Source organism: Pongo abelii, chromosome 7 (assembly GCF_028885655.2).
Source record: "Pongo abelii isolate AG06213 chromosome 7, NHGRI_mPonAbe1-v2.0_pri, whole genome shotgun sequence".
NCBI classification, from domain to species: Eukaryota; Metazoa; Chordata; class Mammalia; order Primates; family Hominidae; genus Pongo; species Pongo abelii.
The window spans coordinates 136,718,503-136,736,017 of record NC_071992.2 but is presented as its reverse complement, the minus strand read 5'-3'; the positions used below and the strand labels follow the sequence as shown (position 1 = coordinate 136,736,017).

At 34.8% G+C, this 17,515-nt stretch overlaps 1 protein-coding gene across 1 annotated transcript in view; it reads right to left on the bottom strand.

The window, feature by feature from the left end:
* MTBP (MDM2 binding protein) overlaps nucleotides 1-17,515 on the bottom strand; it is a 78,229-nt gene that overhangs the window by 35,959 nt on the left and 24,755 nt on the right. The window contains exon 11 of the mRNA XM_024250975.3: nucleotides 16,647-16,764. Coding sequence (XP_024106743.3) covers nucleotides 16,647-16,764 — 118 coding nt within the window. The remainder of the gene's footprint in view (nucleotides 1-16,646; nucleotides 16,765-17,515) is intronic.

Genomic DNA, 17,515 nt, shown 5'->3' with positions numbered 1-17,515 from the left:
AAAATAGAAGTAGAATCTTTCTTTGCTGAAGATGGTGAGTTGGACATAAACATTTATATTCACTATCTCCTGAAATTCCACTAAATGAGAATAAAGAAATCTTAAAAATAGCATAAATCTACAAGAACTAATATCTGGAAGAGACAACGACAACTAAAATTTGAAAGCAGAAAAGCATATGAACAATTGATAACAAACTTCAGTCTCTCCACTGCTAAGGAGCTTAGAAAAACAGCAGAGAAAGCCCCAAAGCAACACAATTTATACACGCATCCTCAAGAGGCTCTGGAATGGTGACCCCAGATGGCACCGGAAGCAAAATGAAGCTGGAATAGGAACAGAGTTTGAAAGTCAACTTGAGAAACAGGCCTTCTGATCCCTTACTCTATTCAGGCAAATGACTGTCAGAAGATTAGAGGCTTATTCTCTGGAGAGGGTAAAACAAAGTGTCTTCGGCTTGAGATATATAAGGCAGAGTTATGGGTTGATTAATTATCAGGGAATCAAAGTGAATGCTTACCTCTTTAAAAAGTTATCTATGTCTCTATTTCCCTTAAGTTTATTTTAGGGGCTATCAGGACGGCAGGGTGAGAAAGTCTGTGGACCCACTCCCCAGCAATACAAGCACAACTGGTGAAATGATCCTAAGGGTATATACCAAATTAAGAAACATTTATTCAGGAAAATATACTAAGATTAGGATTGGGAAGAAGCACGTTGGACAGATTGGAGCTTCTATCCATTGAGTTGGGAATGGGTTGGGAAGCAGCAGGGTGTGGCTTAGTTTTTAAGAGTCCGCAGCGCTTCAGCTGCAGCCTGCTTTTCCCCACCCATTCCCAACGCAGACGGACAGAAACTCCAATCCAAGTGGCTGTGGCCAAAAAGATGGGTCTCCCTCTTCCCTTGGCTTCCAATAAAGGGTTATAGCATCTCATGGGAAGGAGCAGGCTGTCAGCAATTTCTCATCCCCTCATTCTGAGTTGAAAAGACTAAATTCCTAATGCATATGATGAGAATTCAGGAACTTCCTTTCTCCACCTAGCCCCTACTCATAAGGTAGAGGTTCTACCCCAGGATAGGAAAGCTGAGAAAATAGGGACCCAAATGTCTTCACCTCAGCGCATTCACAGGGCAGTTTCTACACCGGGAGAGGTATATAAAGAAGACCAGAAGCTACATGCTGGCTCAGCTACGGAAGTAGTGGCTCGGAGATTTTGCCCAGGGGAAGAGACCTTAAAACAGAAGGCCCTAAGCACTACCCAAAGAAACTGACTTTATCTGATTCAGATTGCGGATAAGTTGGAGCCCAAAGGTGGTCTCAAAAACTATGGAGACTTGGTAATAAGCAAATAAAAGGAGGCTGGTAGTTCACTTAATTAAGAGAAACAAGCAAAAGATCTAGTTCATTAGAGAAAACCGGGGAATGAGACAGCTAAGAAGTGTCATCTTGGTGTCAGAATTCAAATCGAAGAATGGCCACAAAAACGAATCAAATTTAAATGGATGTGGAACAATTTAAGCCCTAATGCATTGTCAAAAACAATAAAGCAATTAGTGAAGATGGCAATTAGTGAGGTATAAAACAGCTACACGTGATAGCAAATGAGGCCGACAAAGAAGGTATCAGGGAAAGGCAAAGTGAGTCAGGTAGAGACCACTGGATTCCCAGGGTAAATGTGGCCACACCGAAGGCCGCACCCTCTGAAGAGTGACACCAAAGTCAAACAGACTTCATTAAAATTACCTAGCCAACTCATACAACAAATAAATACGCAAACAACAAGAAAACAAACCTAATAAGGGGGGAGATAAATTATTAACCAATAGCTACAATATATTACCTAAATTGCCATCTTTATCAAGAAATTATGAGACGTGCAAAGAAACAGGAATGTGTAATACCTACAGAAGGGGAAAAGCAAGTGATAGAAAATACTTGTGAGAGGTCCCAGAAGTTAAATATAACAAAGACTTCAAAGCAAACATTATAAATACATTTAAAGAACTAAAGGAAACCATGCTTAAAGAAGAAATGAAAGGTATGATGACAATGTCTCATGAAATAGAGAACACAGATGAAAAGATATAAAATAAAAACCCAATGGAAACACTGGAGTGGAAAAGTACAATAAACTTAAAAGGACTAAAATCATTAGTCCTTTTAGACACTAATAATTCAAAGAAATTTGGGAAATTAACAAATATGTGGAAATTAAACAACACACTAACAAATAACCAATGGGTCAAATATGAAATCACAATGCAAATTTAAAAATACTCTAAGATAAACGAAAGACATAAAATTTATCAAATACAGCTGAAGTAGTGTTAAAGATCTCAATCAATAACCTAACCTTCTACCTTAAGACACTGAAAAAAGACGAAGCCCAGCAATTCCACTCCTAGATTTATACTGAAAATAATTTTAAGCCTGTACCTTTATATTCAGAGCAGCATTATTCATAATAGCCTAAAAGTGTCAACATCCCAAATGTCCATCAACTGATGTGTGGATAAATAAAATGTGGTATATCTAAGTGGTGAAATATTATTCAGCAATAAAGAGGATGATGTCCTGGCATATGCTACAGCATGTACAGCATGGATGAACTTTGAAAACATTATACTAAGTCCAAGAAGCTAGTCACTAAAAACTAGATATTATATGATTACACTTCCATGACATGTCCAGAACAGTCAAATCTATACAGACCACAATAGATACATGGTTGCTTAGGGGTAAGGGGGAGGAATGGGTGGTGGAAATGCGCAATGATTGCTAATGCGTATGGGGTTTCTTTCCGGGGAGATTAAAATGCCCTAAACTTGATTGTGGTGATAGTTGCACAATTCTGTGATTATATTTTAAAAGCCACTGAATTGTAAACTTTAAAAGGGTAAAATGTATGGTATGCATTATATCTCAATAAAACCGTATTTTTAAAAATTATCTTAGGAATGTAAATTTCTGCTCACAAAAAGAAAGTTCTTGACAGTACTTCAGTTCTTTATAGACAACCACACAGCAAATAAAAGATTCTTTTATGTAGTATATAGAATGTCATATATACACATATATACATCCCAAAATACTAAGAAAGTACTGTAATTTTATTAGAATAGCTACAGTTTATTTCATAGATAGGAAGATACTGTGGGTTATAGTCTATTCCCAAAAACAATGATGAAGTAACAAAAACAATTTTTACAATTAGATAGCTAGAGTGACATTAATTCTGTTCATAAACTGCAGTTTTAGAACATGAATTTAAATAAAGGTTATTAGAAAAGAAAAACACTTGTTGTTACCAGTTTTATTTGAAATTAAGGTTTGCCAAAAGATACAGTGACCTTAATTCATTCACCATTTTAGCTGCTTGCTGATTCAACTGATATATATATCTCTTCAATCTATGACATTCTTTCCACATTTATTTTAAATCTCATCACCTTTATTTGCATTTTAATCACTGAAGCTTGTAATTACAACAATCTTATTTTCCTCAAAAGAAAAATATTTACTGTAAAGAACTCTCTTAGCCATAATGACTCTGCAGTCATTTAAAAAATGTTGCTCCAGATTTGGCAGGTGTTAATTGAAGACTTATTAAATAACTTTTATGTAAATGCCACAGAGAGTAACAGATTTACAATTAGCATAGTTATTCCAGCCTCGTCACTCTTCCTAAAGTAATAAGGGAAAATGATTACTAAAAAAAAGTCTATTTTCAATTTTTGTTTATTTACATTATCATTTGATAAGGTGTTGGCTTGTATGCCCCTCTCCACCAAAAGCATACGTATATTTTGGATATACTATACAGATAAAATGGGAGAAGCAGAAACTACCAAGTGTCTATTAGTTGCATCAAAGTTTACAGATAACACATAAACCACAATAAAGTCTTATGTCTTTATTAGTATTAGCAAAAAAAATTCTTATATAATAAAAATCTAGTTATATTCTTTGTCAATAAGTTTCTTAGTGGTTCTTAAAACCTTATAATACTCATTTTTAACAGCTAATATGAAAACAAAATTATAATAATCTAAAGGATAAATAATATTCCACATGATGGAAGGAAAAAATATATCCCAGGACTACGGGGGAAACAGGATATTCTGGGTAAGTGAATATTCTGACTTACTGATAGTTATTATATATGTTCATAAAGAAATGCCAAAATAATATAACCAATTATTTTAATAATCATTCCAAAAATGAAATAATAAAACAAAATCTAGTTTCCAGTGTAGGCATCTTAGGAGGCTACACTCTTTTCAACAATGAGATCACTGTTTAATTCTAGACTCAACTTTTGAAACAGCCCTTAGTGCCAGCTGGGGAGGCACAAGAAAAAAAAAATCTAATTACTTTATATTCATAAACCATCTTCAAAAATGTATTTCCTAGCCTGATACCCCACCCTATTCATCAGACTAAGCTTTGAACAATTTAGCGTAAAACTAGGCTGCTACTGAAATTGTTCATGAAAATGACTGTGGCTCAATTTTAAAAAGAATCTAAAATAGTTTAAAAAAAAAAGAGATGATAGTACTGGCCGGGTGCGGTGGCTCATGCCTGTAATCCCAGCACTTTGGGAGGCTGAGGTGGATGGATCACGAGGTCAGGAGATCAAGACCATCCTGGCTAACATGGTGAAACCCCATCTCTACTAAAAATACAAACAATTAGCCGGGCGTGGTGGCATGTGCCTGTAATCTTAGCTACTCGGGAGGCTGAGGCAGGAGAATCGCTTGAACCCAGGAGGTGGAGATTGCAGTGAGCTGAGATCACGCTACTGCATTCCAGCCTGGGCAACAAAGCAAGACTCCGCCTCAAAAAAAGAAAGAAAGAAAAAAAAAAAAAGAATAGTACTGTTGAATAGGTGTATAACTCACTACTGTGAAAATTATAAAAACACAGGATTTATAAATTCCACCATGACTATTTTAAACAAGTAATATTAGGATCATAAACTATATACATTTCCTCTCAATTACTATATAATAAAATACACAATTCGAAAGCTACAATGAATAGAGAAGCCATTCAAAAGACATTTCCAGATCTTACTCATTATGAACAGCAATGATTTCTTTATTGTTCCACAGACAAAGAAGCATAGAAGATTGGACAGAATAACAAAAAGCTACTGCAGAATTTAGGAAGTGTGTACCTTCATTACCAATTTGTTTCAAACAAGCTTGAGATACAATAAGGAAGTAGTAGTATCCTTATTTTCTAGATAAGGAATTAAAGGCCTAAAGTAGTGATTCTCAATTTTTTTTCTGCCTCAAAGCATCTAAAGGATTCTTCAGTGACAGTGATTTCACCTCGTGTTGGGGAAAGCACCACCTAGGGCAGAGGTTCTCAATCTTAGATATACATTTGAACCACCAAGGATGCTCTAACAAACCACTGACACCCTGGGTCCACCCCAGAGATTTGGGTTGAATTATTTTCAGGTGGAGCTCAGCTTGACATTTTTAAATAACTGTCAAGGTGATTCTAATTTGCAGCTGGTGTTAAGAATCATTGAACTAGAGAGAGAAACAAAACTCTGTATTTAGATTGAAGGACCTAAATGATTCTTAGAAAAAAAGTGATTCTTTAAATAACTGTAAATAACTGTCAAAATGATTCTAATTTGTAGCTGATGTTAAGAATCATTAAACTAGAGAGATAAACAAAACTCTGCATTTAGGTTGAAGGACCCGAATGATTCTTACAAAAAGTGATCCTTATAAAAAATAAAAACCTTTAATGATGTAAAATTACATATGTATTTACATATGTACATATATATATTAAAGTCTAACTTTAACAAATTTTGGGAAATGTAAACAACTGCGCATCCATCACTATGATCCAGTTTTGAGAAACTTCCATCACACCTTTGCAGTCAATCTCCCTTCTACCCATGGCCTCAGACAACCATTGATCTGCTTTCTGTCTCCTTCTGCCTTTTATAGAAATTTCATATATATGATCTTACAATAAATAATCTAACCTTGTCTGACATTATTTATAAACTTAGCATAATGTTTTTCAGGTACACCCCAAACTTTTCATGCCTTCTCATTCCTCAGTATTCCATTATATGCAAAAAAAAATGATCTCTTCACCAGATGATAAATATTTGCATAGTTTCCAAGTGTTGGCTATTACAAATAATGCTTTTATTAACACCTGCATACAAGCCTTTGTGTAAACATATGTTCTCATTTCTCCTAGGTAAATATCTAGGAATGAAAGGGCTGGGTTGTACTTCAAGTGCAAGTTTAACTGCCACACTGTTTTCCTTACTAGCTGTGCTATTGAACATCCCCAGCAACAATGTGTGAGATGTGCAATTTCTCCACATCCTCATCAACATTTGATAGTCACTGTTTTCAATTACAGCCATTCTAGTGAGTGTGTTGTAGAATCACATTTTGGTTGTAATTTGCATCTCCCAAGAGAGTAATGATGTTGGGCATCTTTTCATGGAGTTTACTAGTTATTCGTGTATCTTCTTTGGTGAAATGTCTATTCAAGCATTTCACTCACTTATTAACTGGGTTGTTTTATTATATATAAAATTGGGAGAATTTTTCAAATATATCTGTCCATTGTCAGATATACGACTGGAACTATTTTCTCTAAGTAGCTTGTTTTTAAATGTTCTTGATAGTGTTTATCAAAAAGTAAGCATTTTGAACCTTGGTGAATTCTACTTTATAAATTTGTTTTCTTTTTCTAATTTATAGATTTGTTATCTATGTTATCTTACAAAAGCTTTATAATTTCAGCTCTTGAATTAAGTTATACGATCCATTTTGAGCTAATTTTCATTTAAAGTAAAAGTCTAAGTACATATATAAATATATATACATAATTTTTACATATGCATATCCAATCCTTCCAGCAGTGTGTTGAAACTGTCCTTTTGCCATCGGCATCTGACTCTATTCTGTTCCATGGATCTATGTATTCTTAGCCCAATACCACAATGTCTTGATAACTGTGGCTTTATAATAAGTCATGAGATCAGGTAGCATAAGCTCTCAAGTGTTGTTTTTCCTTTTCAAAATTGTTCTGGCCATTATAGGTGCCTTGCTATTCCACATAAATTTAGGATCAGTTTGTCAATTTCTTTTCTTTTCTTTTTTTTTTTTTTTTTTTTTGAGACGGAGTCTCGCTCTGTCGCCCAGGCTGGAGTGCAGTGGCGCGATCTTGGCTCACTGCAACCTCTGCCTCCCGGGTTCAAGCGATTCTCCTGCCTCAGTCTCCAGAGCAGCTGGGATTACAGGCGCCTGCCACCACGCCTGGCTAATTTTTGTATTTTTTTTTTGTAGAGACGGGGTTTTGCCATGTTGGCCAGGCTGGTCTTGACCTCCTGCAGTTTGTCAATTTCTATAAAAAGTCCTGCTGGAATTTTGATAGGCATTGGGTTCAATTTGGAGTTCTATCTTAATAATACTGAGTTTTCCAAACTCTAAATATGGTATATCTCTCCATTTACTTATATCTTCTTTAATTACTCTCAGTAATGTTTTGGGGTTTTCAGTGTACGTCTTATACTTCTTTTGGTAGACATATTCTTCAATATTTTATTCATTAATTTCTGGTCTATTTCTTTCCTTCTACTCATTTAGATTAGGTCTTCTTGCTTACCAAGGTTAATGGTTAAATTATTGATTCTTGATCTTCTTTCCATTCTAAGATAAGCATTTCAGATATTCTTAGTACTGCTTTACCTGTGTTCCATACATTTTATGTTTTGTTTTTATTTTCATTCAGTTAAAACTATCTCGTAATTTCCTTTTTGATTTTTTCTTTGACCTATAGGTTATTTGGAAGTGTGTTAATTCCCAAATAGTTGAGAGATCTCTCAGGTTTCTTTCTGTTGTCGATTTCTAACTTAATTCCATTGAAACTGGAGGATATCGTGTGTATTATTTCTATCCTTTTAAATTTACTGAGATTCATTTAGTGGGCTAGCATGTATACAGGTCTGTCCTGAAGCATGTTTCATATGTGCTTGAAAAGAACGAGTATAAAGTTAAGTGTACAATAAAGGTTGGTAGTCAAGTTACTTGAAAGGTTTACCATTGTATTCCTAGCACCACAGTAACACCTTGCACACAGCAGGCACAGAAAAATATTTGTTGACTAAAAGAATACTTTGTCTCTGTCACTAAAATCTTTCAAAATCCTTATCAGTCCTTTATTTCTCAAGATGAAATTTATAGATCACTTGTACTGTGCTATTTTAACCTTATCTGTTTCAGCCCACTATTTTTTATTTTAACTTTGAGTGTAGATTCAGGAGGTACACATGCAGGTTTCTCATAAGGGTATATTGTGTGATGTTGAGGTTTGTGCTTCTATTAATCCTGTCACCCAGACAGTGAACATAGTACACAACTTCTCTCCTTTGGAGTCCCCAGTGCCTACTGTTCCCATCTTTATATTTGTGTATATCCAGGGTTTAGTCTCCATTTGTGAGAACATGTGATATTTGGTTTTCTGTTTCTGTGATAATTCATTTAGGATAATGGCCTCCAGTTGCATCCACGGTGTTGCAAAGGACATGGTTCCACAGTATTCCATGGTGTACATGTACCACATTTCTTATGGCTGCACAGTATTCCATGGTGTATATGTACCATCTTTTTATAGCTGCATAGTAGTCCATGGTGTTCATGGATCATTTTTTTATGGCTGCACAGTATTCCATAGCATAAGTGTACAATCTTTTTTATGGCTGCGTGGTATTCCTGGTATATATGTACCACATTTTGTTTAACCAATCCACTGTTGATGTCAGCCCACTATTTCGAAATACTTTCACCATGGTGATTTGAATGTGGAAAAGGCACATGCTTCATCATTTCAAAACATTTTATCAGTCATTAGTCTAGTCCCTCTAAAAATATTTTTATTAGAATTGTTAGTCAACAAAACAATCAGATATGATTTTCTCCAAGAGTGCCTTTAACATGTTTCTTTTCAAAAGAATTCCAATTTTAAAAATATAAGGCAATATTGGAGTTTAGACTTCTAAAATTATCAAACATCTAGAATTATAAAATTGTCAGATACTATTATTCTGCTACATGAGAATAAATTATTTCCACAAATATCAAGACATAAAATTGAAAAGACCAAGTTTTTTTTTTCTTTATTATACTTTAAGTTCTGGGATACATGTACAGAACGTGCAGGTTTGTTACATAGGTATACATGTGCCATGGTGGTTTGCTGCACCCACCAAATCATCATCTACATTAGGTATTTCTCCTAATGCTATCCCTCCCCTAGCCACCCATGCCCTGACAGGCCCCAGTGTGTGATGTTCCCCTCCCTGTGTCCATGTGTTCTCATTGTTCAACTCCCACTTATGAGTGAGAACATGCGGTGTTTGATTTTCTGTTCTTGTGTTAGTTTGATGAGAATGATGGTTTCTAGCTTCATCCATGTCCATGCAAAGGACATGAACTCATTCTTTTTTATTGCTACATAGTATTCCATAGTGTATACGTGCCACATTTTCTTTATCCAGTCTATCACTGATGGGCATTTGAGTTGATTCCAAGTCTTTGCTATTGTGAATAGTGCCACAATAAGCATATATGTGCATGTGTCTGTATAGTAGAATGATTTATAATCCTTTGGGTATATGCCCAGTAATGGGATGGCTGGGTCAAATGGTATTTCTGGTTCTAGATCACTGAGGAATTGCCACACTGTCTTCCACAATGGTTGAACTAATTTACACTCCCACCAACAGTGTATAAGTGTTCCTATTTCTCCAGATCCTCTCCAGCATCTGTTGTTTCCTGACTTTTTAATGATCGCCATTCTAACTGGCATGGGATGGTATCTCATTGTGGTTTTGATTTGCATTTCTCTAACGACCAGTGATTATGAGCTTTTTTTCATATGTTTATTGGCTGCATAAATGTCTTTTTCTGAGAAGTGTCTGTTCATATCCTTAGCCCACTTTTTGATGGGGTTGTTCGCTTTTTTCTTGTAAATTTGTTTAAGTTCCTTGTAGATTCTGGATATTAGCCCTTTGTCAGATGGATAGATTGCAAAAATTTTCTCCCATTCTTTAGGTTGCCTGTTCACTCTGATGATAGTTTCTTTTGCTGTGCAGAAGCTCTTTAGTTTAATTAGATCCTATTAGTCAATTTTGGCTTTTGTTGCCATTGCTTTTGGTGTTTTACTCATGAAGTCTTTGCCCATGCCTATGTCCTGAATGGTATTGCCTAAGTTTTCTTCTAGGGTTTTTATGGTTTTAGGTCTTATGTGTAAGTCTTTAATCCATCTTCAGTTAATTTTTGTATAAGGTGTAAGGAAGGGATCCAGTTTCAGCTTTCTGCATATGGCTAGCCAGTTTTCCCAACACCATTTATTAAATATGGAATCCTTTCTCCATTGTTTGTTTCTGTCAGGTTTGTCAAAGTTCAGATGGTTGTAGATGTGTGGCGTTATTTCTGAGGCTTCTGTTCTGTTCCATTGGTCTGTATAACTGTTTTGGTACCAGCACCATGCTGTTTTGGTTACTATAGTCTTGTAGCATAGTTTGAAGTCAGGTAGCATGACTCCTGACTCTGTTCTTTTTGCTTAGGATTGTCTTGGCTATATGAGCTCTTTTTTGGTTCCATATGAAATTTAAAGTAGTTTTTCTAATTCTGTGAAGAAAGTCAGTGGTAGCTTGACGGGGATAGCATTCAATCTATAAATTACTTTGGGCAGTAAGGCCATTTTCACGGTATTGATTCTACCTATCTATGAGCATGAAATAGTCTTCCATTTGTTTGTGTCCTCTCTTATTTCCTTGAGCAGTGCTTTGTAGTTCTCCTTGAAAAGGTCCTTCACAGCCCTTGTAAGTTGTATTCCTAGGTATTTTATTCTCTTTGTAGCAATTGTGAATGGGAGTTCATTCATGATTTGGCTCTTTGTCTATTATTGGTGTATAGGAATGTTTGTGATTTTTGCACATTGATTTTGTATCCTGAGACTTTGTTGAAGTTGTTTATCAGCTTAAGGAGATTTTGGGGTGAGACGATGGAGTTTTCTAAATATACAATCATGTCTTCTGCAAACAGAGACAATTTGACTTCCTCTCTTCCTATTTGAATACCCTTTATTTCTTTCTCTTGCCTGATTACCTTGGCCAGAACTTCCAATACTATGTTGAATAGGAGTGGTGAGAGAGGGCATCCTTTTGTGCCAGTTTTCAAAGGGAATCATTCCAGGATTTGCCCATTCAGTATGATATTGGCTACGGGTTTGTCATAAATAGCTCTTATTATTTTGAGATACGTTCCATCAATACCTAGCTTATTGAGAGTTTTAGCATGAAGAGGTGTTAAAGTTTATCGAAGGCCGAAAAGACCAATTTCTAAAAATTATTTTCAACAAAAGTATACATGATGTGACAAAAGAAATCATGCATGGCCTTTAGATACATTCAAAATTAGGTAGAAATTCTAATTCCACTCTGTGACATTAGATAAGGTTCTTGGTTTCCTTGATTACCTTATTTTTCTCAATTGTAATATAAAGGTTTTTTAAAAAACCTACTTCTCAGTATTGTTTTGAGAATTAAAGATAATGAATCCACAGCATATGGCACATAGTAGGCTTTCAATATTGGGAGATAAAATTTTTTATTACCTTTCTATGATTTGTTTAGGTTGCAGATGATCATTCGATTTTTTGACAATTTCATAAAATATCTCTGTAAACACAGTGAGCCAGCCATTTTTCACTATTCATCTGTCTTCTCAATAAAAGTTTTACATATAGGCATTTTTCTTTTGAAATGTAATAAGGTTGACTTAATTTCATTTGTTTGTACAGTGCTTTTGCATTTTTCCTGTATCATAATAATTTCTGGGTATTTTATTTAATACCAACTTTAAAAGGCATTCATTTGCTATTATAATTAAACCATACTTCAAATTGGGCATTGTTTGTCCATTTTAGTTCAAACTATATGAAATTGCTGATATGTAACAATTTTTGATATATAAAAACAACATCATATGGTTGAAATTAATACATACATATTTTTTATTTCATCAAACGATGAAACCTAGGAAACTGATAAAAATTGGAGCACAAATTTTGGTTCACACTACATAGATGGAGTCCATTCAAAGTCTTTATCTGTCTGGAAAGCAGTTATTACTACCTAAAAATATATACTTCACTCATTATTTAACAAATATTTTTGAGCAACTGTTAAGTGTCAGGTAGACACACATTTAGTATATTAGACAGCATGAGTACTAAGGTAAAAAAATAAACCTAGGAAGATGAATAAGAGGTCAGGAGAAGAGTCTGTTTGCAACTTTAGATGGGCTGGCAAAAAAGGTCCTAAAAGAGAAAAATGATTTTGGAGTAAAGACCTGAAAAAATTAGGAACTAGTCATATGACTATCTGGGGGAACAACTAAACCTGTGACCTCTACCATGAAGTAAGCTCCATTAGGGCAAGGATTTTGTTCTATTTACTGCTGGTCCAGCATGTAAAACAGTGCCTAATATATTGTAAGTGCTCGATAAAAATATCTGTTGAAAAAGCGGATACTTAATGCATATACAAATATGTTTAAATGCTCAATACACACAAACTTGTTTTTACCATTAATAATAGCATAACTATTGCATACCTTGCTTTTTTCATTATGTCTTGGGGATTTTTTCTAGTCAGTGACTACTAAATACAATGTTATAATAACTTCTGAATATCTATTTTCTGTGGTACAGTGTAAATTCCATTAGAGGAAGACTCAAGTCTATCTCATGGATCAGTAATCCCAAGATAACAGTACCATGCTTGATACACAATATCTGCTGTATATTCAAATAAATGAATAAAAGGTATAACTGACTAGATGAATGAATGAATAATAAAGTCACAAAGGAATAAAATCAGGGAATACTTTTAGGAAACAGTACAAAGTTAGAATGAAGATTCTGGAATATATGTGGCAACAATAGAGGACAGTTGGGCATAATTCAGTAGATTGTGGAGAAACAGAGCCATGGTGTAGGAGAATGATCTGAGAGTCGCTATATGATTTGGGATAGTGAGAAAGGGTATTGTTAGTGATGCTAGGAAGGGATAGGAAGTTTTCCAGGTGTGAGTTATTGAAGCTTTTACAACATTAGCTAAAACTCAGCTTCTCTATTTTTACAAAAAAAAGTTCCATCAATGGGTAAGAATTTATCCTACAGAGAGGACTATGGGTAGAATAGAACTGAATAATCAACTGTCCAGTTTGATTTTATTTCTACTTCTAAGATTTTTTTTTTTTAATACTGTTAAGTGTCAGCTTAATCAGCCCTTAATGATCCAGCCTAATCAGTAATCAACAATCTGGCTTCAAAGATTACGTGATCTGTGTCTTATTATTATTCACAGGTTACCAATATTAATGCTCAAATTTCAAGAGGAGATAATTTTAAAAAATCAAATCAAGCCACATGATATATTCTTAAAATTACAATGGAAATCAGGCCAAAAAAAACCCCACACCTAAGTTACAAGTAAATTACCTTAAAATCAGAAGTTCCAACATAATGGTAGTTTGAAGTTGGAGAAAGTTACAAGAGGAAAAACAAATAATGAATGGGCTGCCAGAATACACTCAAGTTTATTAAGGAGATGTTAATATTATGATTAACTGATTGCATATGTCTACATATGTCTAATCAATTTTAGACATATGTAAAGCTGAGAAATGGATCAGTATTATCCCATGACTATATGTAGAATAAGCGAAATTGACTATATTGCCACTCAGAAAATCTATTTCTGATTTTGTTTTAGCAAGTGCCAAAATTACCAAATATATATTTGTTCCCTGTGAGATGAGAAGGGTTAAAAGCTGCACTTATTCATGTATTAGTATGGTACAGTAAGTTACAGTAACAATATCTCCTCCTATAGGAAACTTTTCTTGAGCTCTTAAGGCTATGTTAGGTCATACGCTCTGGAAGTACCTTTCATTTTGCCTTCACAATATTGGCCAAACAGACTTATAATTATTGTCCTAGGTACATTCCTCACTTGAGTATAAATTTCACAAAGAAAAAGACAATGAATCTACTTCCTCAAGTGTAAAAACCCAGTTTGATGCTCCTTTATTTCCCACACTTTGCACCATGCTCTATATAAATGGTATTTTAATGCTGATGTTAATGATAACTTGCTAGGGTCTTCCAAAGACCATTTACCATATCATTTCCTAACTTTCCCTCCATTTTCACCTTATATGCAGGTACAATTTGCCCTCTACATCCATGGGTTTTACACTGTGGATTCAACCAACCACGAATTGAAAATATTCCAAAAAAAATTTAAAAATAACAAATTAATAACCAAGGAGAATACAAATTTAAAAAAACAATATAGTATAACAAGTATTTACATAGCATTTACATTGTATCAGGCATTATAAGTAATCTAGAGATGATGTAAAATATACAGGAGGATGTGCAGAAGTTATATGCAACTCCTACTCCACTTTATATGAGGGGTTTGAGCATCTAGGAATTTTGTTATCCACAGGGGTCCTGGAACCAATCCCCAGTGCATACTGAGGGATGACTGTATTTCTAAAGACCCTATCCTTGGCTCTCTTCTCTAGCCATGTTCTTTATGTATTGTTGTTTTCAACCATTCCTAACTAACATTCTACATTCCTAACTTATAGGCACCTATGGTACACTTTTTACATTGGTGGCTTCCTATTATTCACACCTTTGGATAGGTACTTCCCCCTTGAATTTGGACTATTCTTGTAACTAGCTCTAAATAATGGAATGTAACAGAAGTAAGACTGGGCTAGTCCTGTGATTAAGCCTTAAAAAGTCTTGGTAGTTTCAAGTTCTATATGTTTGTCCTGAGCCACCGTGGAAAAATTCCAGCTAACTTGCAGGAGAGATCATGTGAGGAGACCAGGTGGCAAGGAAAAGGCTCTAAGACTAAATGGAGAGAGAAAGCCAGCCAGCTTCGCTGAACCCAGCCTCCAAATGATCTGCAAGTTCAAAACACCCACATCAATGACCTCTTGTGAGATCAGTAGAACTACTCTGCTGAGGGCAGCTCAGACTGCAAAACTATAAGCAAATAAAGTGTTTGCTCTTTCAAGCCACTAAGTTTTGGGGTGGCTTATTACACAATAGATAAACAAAACTGCTGGAAAACTCAAAATCTAGATCTCCAGCCCTGACTATTACCTAGAGATCTGTATCTAAATTTCAAACTCTACATTTAAATTTCCACATAGATATCTTACCTACATTTGAAATTCAACATCTGCTAAAATAGAATTCAGTATCTCTCCTGTTTCTTATACAGAAAAATAGAAAATCTGTACTGTATAAGCTACTGATTTTAAAACTGTATTCCTCAAAATTCAAGGGCCCTGTGGAGTATTTCTACAGATTTCTTCATAATAGTTTCAACTACAGTTCTTAGTCCCATCACATTATGGGTCACAAAAACTATAAGCTAAAAAAAAAGTAAAAAATTTTTGTTCAATTTAAAAAACACACATCAAGGCCAAAGTATGATGGAACACACTTCACCAATGTGACTTTGGGAAAGTAATTCTAACATTCTAAGCCAGAATCACCTCATGAAATACTAGGGTTTGGACTTAATCTCTGATTTTATAATAGAAATTTTCATTTGGATAAAGACATCTTGAACATACTAGAGGAACAGAGTGGAAACACAGTGTAGTGGTGAAGAGCACAGGTTCAAACCCTTGGAGAAGTGACAGAGCCATAGGTTCTGCCAATTAATAGCTCTGTCACTTCTCTAAGCTCCAATTCCTTCATCTGTAAAATGGGGATAAAAATAAGTATATGGGGTTATTACAAAAATTAAATGAATCAATATTTCTAAAATAGAATATTTGGAATACTGTGTAACATATAGTTAAACTGTTAAATAAAAGACTTTAGGTCAGGTGCGGTGGCCCACGCCTGTAATCCTAAAACTCTGGGAGGCGGAGGCGGGCAGATCACTTGAGGTCAGGAGTTCGAGACCAGCCTGGCCAACACAGTGAAACCCCATCTCGACTAAAAATATAAAAATTAGCCAGGCATGGTGGTGGGTGCCTGTAATCCCATCTACTTGGGAGGCTGAAGCAGGAGAATCACTTGAACCCAGGAGGTGGAGGTTGCAGTGAACCAAGATCGTGCCACCGCACTCTAGCCTGGGTGACAAAGCGAGACTCTATCTCTAAATAAATAAATAAATAACTTCTACTAATTTCTTCAAAAAATTATCACAGGTTTTTTATGTACCATATAATAAGTGAACCGCTCTTTTCACAAATTTGATTCCTGAAATGTCTCTAAAAAACCCATGTTCAATATAATTAGCTATCTAATGAACCAAGAGTTCTGCCTTTAGATCACTAGCATTTTAAATGAATATGGTTAGAGATACTTTATGTTACAGTAGGTTACAATTAAAAATCTTAAAATGATGTGGACTCCTGGTAATCAGTAGCAATAATATGAAATACTGTTTTCTCATATAGAAATGTTATCTTCACTTCAAATTTGATACATACATTAACTATGCTGCATCATTAAAACAACTGAAACATGTAATACTTACCACTGATTGTTTTAGGCTTTTTAGCTATATATTCCTTCCATTTTCTTGAACTGAGTTGGTTGGGAGGTGGAATCAGTATGTTACTAATGGTACATGGCAATACAAAAAGAGCACCAACCTGAATAAAACAGACCATATTTTTATTGATTGCACATTGAGATTCATTCTTGAATAGTGCCAGTTGACAATTTTCCACTCATATTTCACCAATTTAACATGCATTTAGTAATGCCCTCTCCCAAAAACTCCACTATAAAAACTAAAAAGTAAGAGCAATGGCCCACCCTCTGTCAGAACAAAACAAAATAAAAGCTAAAATGCAGACAAACAAAAACAGCAAAGGCATTCAAAGCTACAGGCTTCCCTTTTCCACTGAGGTATACATCTCTGAAAAATTCACAATATTTGCTTCAAGTTCAGGTTGTGGACATGATTTATTTGTATATATACAAAACAGTGTAAGGCTGAGTTCTAGCACCAAAATATTTTGTTATATTCAATCATCATCTTATAACTTTTTGACTAGATGAATTATTGTTCTAGTTTCAAAATTAAAATACATTTGAAGGCAATTTAGAAACTTTGTTCCTGGAAATCAGAGATTTAATGCTAATAGGTAAAAACTGAGGAGAAGACAATGAATTATATGCTAGAAAACATACAGCAACTTCTGACTGATTTATGAGCAAACTCAGCTTATTCATCTTTGTATTGCCAGGGCTGGGGATACAGATGCTTATTAAATATTGGTTCAACAAAATCATCATAATCTATTTAGGTAAATTCTCAGTTTATTAAGGGCTGAATAAAACAAACCACAGTTCTGAAAGCTATATTTTTCCTGTTATGTTAGAAATGCAGCTACATCA